General features: G+C 36.5%; 1 protein-coding gene across 2 annotated transcripts in view; it reads left to right on the top strand.

Moving 5' to 3' along the window:
* LOC143020914 (uncharacterized) overlaps nt 1–3,469 on the top strand; it is a 307,372-nt gene extending 303,903 nt beyond the window's left edge. For both annotated transcript variants that reach the window (XM_076177851.1, XM_076177840.1), the window contains one exon: nt 2,639–3,469. In XM_076177851.1, coding sequence (XP_076033966.1) covers nt 2,639–2,919 — 281 coding nt within the window. In that variant the 3' untranslated portion in view covers nt 2,920–3,469. The remainder of the gene's footprint in view (nt 1–2,638) is intronic.
* Nucleotides 3,470–3,915: the final 446 nt, after the last annotated feature.

Below are 3,915 nucleotides of genomic sequence, written 5' to 3'. Positions count from 1 at the left end.
GTAACAGTGAAGGACGCTAACTACTTTCGAATGAGTAGGAAGAGGAGGAGGAGGTAGAGGAGGACGTGGAAGAGGACGTTTAGGAGGAGGAGGAAGTGAAGGAGGTAGAGGAGACCCAGGCTGTAGTTTACCAGCGCTTCTATCCTTATAGGCATTTTTGTGTTAGGAGATTCCCAGTACATCACGCGTACACACAGAAACAATGCAAAGCCCCCATGGTTATTTGAGAGCACGACATCGTGTCGTGGACGGCGCACGGCGAAAAGTCGACACGTGTGAAACAAGTCTTATGGGGTAATCACACTGGGATTCCACGGGCTTCACCAGCGCCAACAATTGAGAGTTCGTTTGAGTGAAAACGACGTCGGTTACAATATTCTATTTTTCAAATCTCCAAATATCAAATCATATTTCCGTTATATATATATATATATATATATATAATATATATATATATATATATGATGTATATACATATATATATATATATATATATATATATATATATAAATATGTGTATATATATATATAAATATATATATATATATATATATATATAGCAAGATGAACTAAGAAACTATAAACCTATGCGAGTGTTAGACATTTTGTTGAAATGTTCTTGGAGAAGTCTAGATTTCTGTAAGTGAAGTCATATTCTAGTTATTCAAATGAGGTGGGAAGCAGGATTTGAGAGGAAAAATAGCCCAGTGTGATAGTCCCTTTACGTCTCTAATCGACAACATCGTCAGGTTGCAGTCACAGACTTTGAAGCTCAAAGATTACAATACATGATCGAGTGAACAAGAGGAATGATGCATGCACAAAGGACTCAGAATGATGAATGCAAAGGACTCAAACTTCCTCAAAAAGAGGAAAAATGTTGAGAAATGCAGGATCATAGATTCTTTCGGTGCGCCCCATTTAGTCGCATTTTATGACATCCAGAGAAACACAATGAAGGTGTGATTTTTTTTTTATGTACTAAACCTATACTGACTTGTTAGCTGGAATACTGGAACCAGCTTTCTCTTCTTACTCCTCCTCCTCCTCTTTTTCTTTATGTACTAAAGCTATACTGACTTGTTAGCTGGAATACTGGAACCAACTTTCTCTTCTTACTCCTTCTCCTCCTCTTCTTTTTATGTACTAAAGCTATACTGACTTATTAGCTGGAATACTGGAACCAACTTTCTTTTCTTACTCCTCCTCCTCTTTCTTTATGTACTAAACCTATACTGACTCGTTAGCCGGAATACTGGAACCAGCTTTCTCTTCTTACTCCTCCTCCTCTTTTTTATGTACTAAACCTATACTGACTCGTTACCTGGAATGCTGGAACCAACTTTCTCTTTTTATTCCTCTTCCTCAATCTTTTTTTTTTTTTTTTGTACTAAAACTATACTGACTCGTTAGCTGGAATCCTGGAACCATTTTTTTCTTCTTAATCCTTTTCCCCTTTTCTTTCCCATCCTCCTTCTCTCCTCCTCCAATTCCTACTCTTCCTATTCCTCCTCCTCCGTTTCCTATTCCTCCTCCTCCTCCTCTCCTCCTCTTTTGTACTCGTCCTTGTTTTGGCTACCGTCCCCCTCCCCCTCCTTGTTTTCTTTTTTAATCTCATTTTCTCTGACACCCAGCGTCCTTCTATGCTCCCCCATCTTTGTCTATCTACGAACTCCGTAATCCCGCATTCTACTTTAATCCCCTTCTCCCCTACCCTCCCCTCCTCATATGAAATCCCCTATCCCACTCAGTGAAAATGAGGATTTTATCTTTTTATTTTTTACAAATCTTCTTTCCATTACGTTTTCCTTGTTTGATTCTCTATTGGACGGAACTCGCATCAACAACTGAATGAATAGTCTCTTGGTAATAGTAGGAATAATTATTGTCTCAAGTTTCAACTGCAGGCAACGGTCCTTGGACCCTGCCATAGATCTCTGTGGGAGAAAAAGTTGGACTCTAGTTTGTGTTGTCTTGCAGTACTTTGGGACTGTTTCTCTGTCATCGGCTGAAAAATAGAAAAAGGAGGCATAGTTTCAATGTGACCGAAGAGTTGGTCTGTAATATGCAAATGTTGTTAGATATAAAGCTGTTAATTTTTTATTGTACACACACACACATATATATATATATATATATATATACAAATATATATATATACATATATATATATATATACATATATATATATATATATATATATATATATATATATATATATATATATATATATATATATTACATATGGGTTGTACTTAACCTATGTTTCTATCCATGTAGATTTTTCCTTTTTTTCAATGACAAATTTATATGAAGAGACATCGAGCTTATGTGTAGAAATATTCGAGTTACAGTTGCTTACTGGGCCACAGGTTAATGTCCTCCTTTTCCAGACACTACCCTATGAGATATTTATGTTTGTGAAAATGATTTTGAGTTTTATTGTCGACAAACCAAACGCTTCAATACATACATACATATATATATATATATATATATATATATATATATATACATGAATATACATATATATATATAAATATATATATACATATACATATATATATCATATATATATATATATATATATATATATATATATATATATATATATATAATATTCTTGTTCTTTTTTCAGAGGGTTCCTTTCTGGCCGAATCCTACGACTGCAAATTCATCGAGACTTCGAGCGGCCTCAACCACAAAGTGGACGAACTCCTCGTGGGCATCCTCAAGCAAATTCGCCTGAAACTTCACAATCCTGAAGGCACGAAGGACCACTTCAAGAAGAGGAGTTCAAGGCGGAAAAAGTACAGAGGCAGCAAGACCTCAGCAAGTCTCAGGGTCAAGAGCTTTCTTACCAAAGTGTGCGGGAAGGAACCGAAGAGCAAAAGCTGTGAGAACCTCCATGTCCTTTGATGGAGCGGTCGGGGTCTTCACGCTGCTTTTCCTGGTGCTGGGATTTCACATAACAAGGACGGTGTCTTCTGGGGGTGCGGGGATCTGACGGCTCCAGATTTTATATGGAAACTGGGAGGGTCTCTGGCAGATTTAGTAATTCAGACAAAAAGAATGGATTATAATATATTGCTGGCATAATATCCTTCATTTCTGTTAATCACGATTATACCCCTTTAGCAGAATCTTACGTCATTTTTTTTTTTTTTTTTTTTTTTGTAAAAGGATCGAAATGCAATTTGTTATTTGACTTATAAAACCACCAAAGAGTTACATTCGTAAATTAGTTTAAAATTAGAGAAAGTAGAGTCAAGCTGAGGATGGCAGGTGTCAATCACAAGGCCATGATATATACCTCACCTCGTTTTGTTGGGAGTCTATCCCACAACAGTCTGGGAAGATCCTCTGTACTGTATTACTTGCAGCGTCAAATTCATTTTCCTCTTCTTTTAGAGTACAATGATTATGCTTGTTTTATCCTATATCAATCTATTAAAATATTTTATAAGAATACGTGTGCTTCATTACCAATTTCCTTTATGTATTTTTTGGCGGGGTACTGAGGAGTATATAACTTCTTGTGTACCCTCACAACCGATTAGCCCTCTTGTGTAGAAATCACATTTTAGAAACTTCGAAAAAGAATCAGTGAAATTTACGAAGATCACATAATACTTGGTAAGTTCATTTTTTCTTCATTGACGGTGTCAGATAAATCGTCTCTCTATAGAAGCTGTTGGGACAAGCCGGTAGTTTCCCAAAGAGCTTGCTTGGATGAGCCCTAGGACTGGAAAAGAAAGTTAGATGTGGCTACCCAATGTCTGTTTTTCATACTAACTCATGGATTGTCCAATGAATCTACTTAAAGAATAAAGACGTGTGTCATAAACCTTGTAACCCTTTCGATATAACAACGTAACTTATGACTTTTGATCAGTGGCGGATCCAAGGGGGAAG

This window comes from Oratosquilla oratoria, chromosome 3 (genome assembly GCF_046742065.1).
Source record: "Oratosquilla oratoria isolate Oo_2021 chromosome 3, ASM4674206v1, whole genome shotgun sequence".
NCBI lineage: Eukaryota > Metazoa > Arthropoda > Malacostraca > Stomatopoda > Squillidae > Oratosquilla > Oratosquilla oratoria.
The sequence above is the reverse complement of the archived record's forward strand: the minus strand, read 5'-3'. Positions and strand labels throughout refer to the sequence as shown.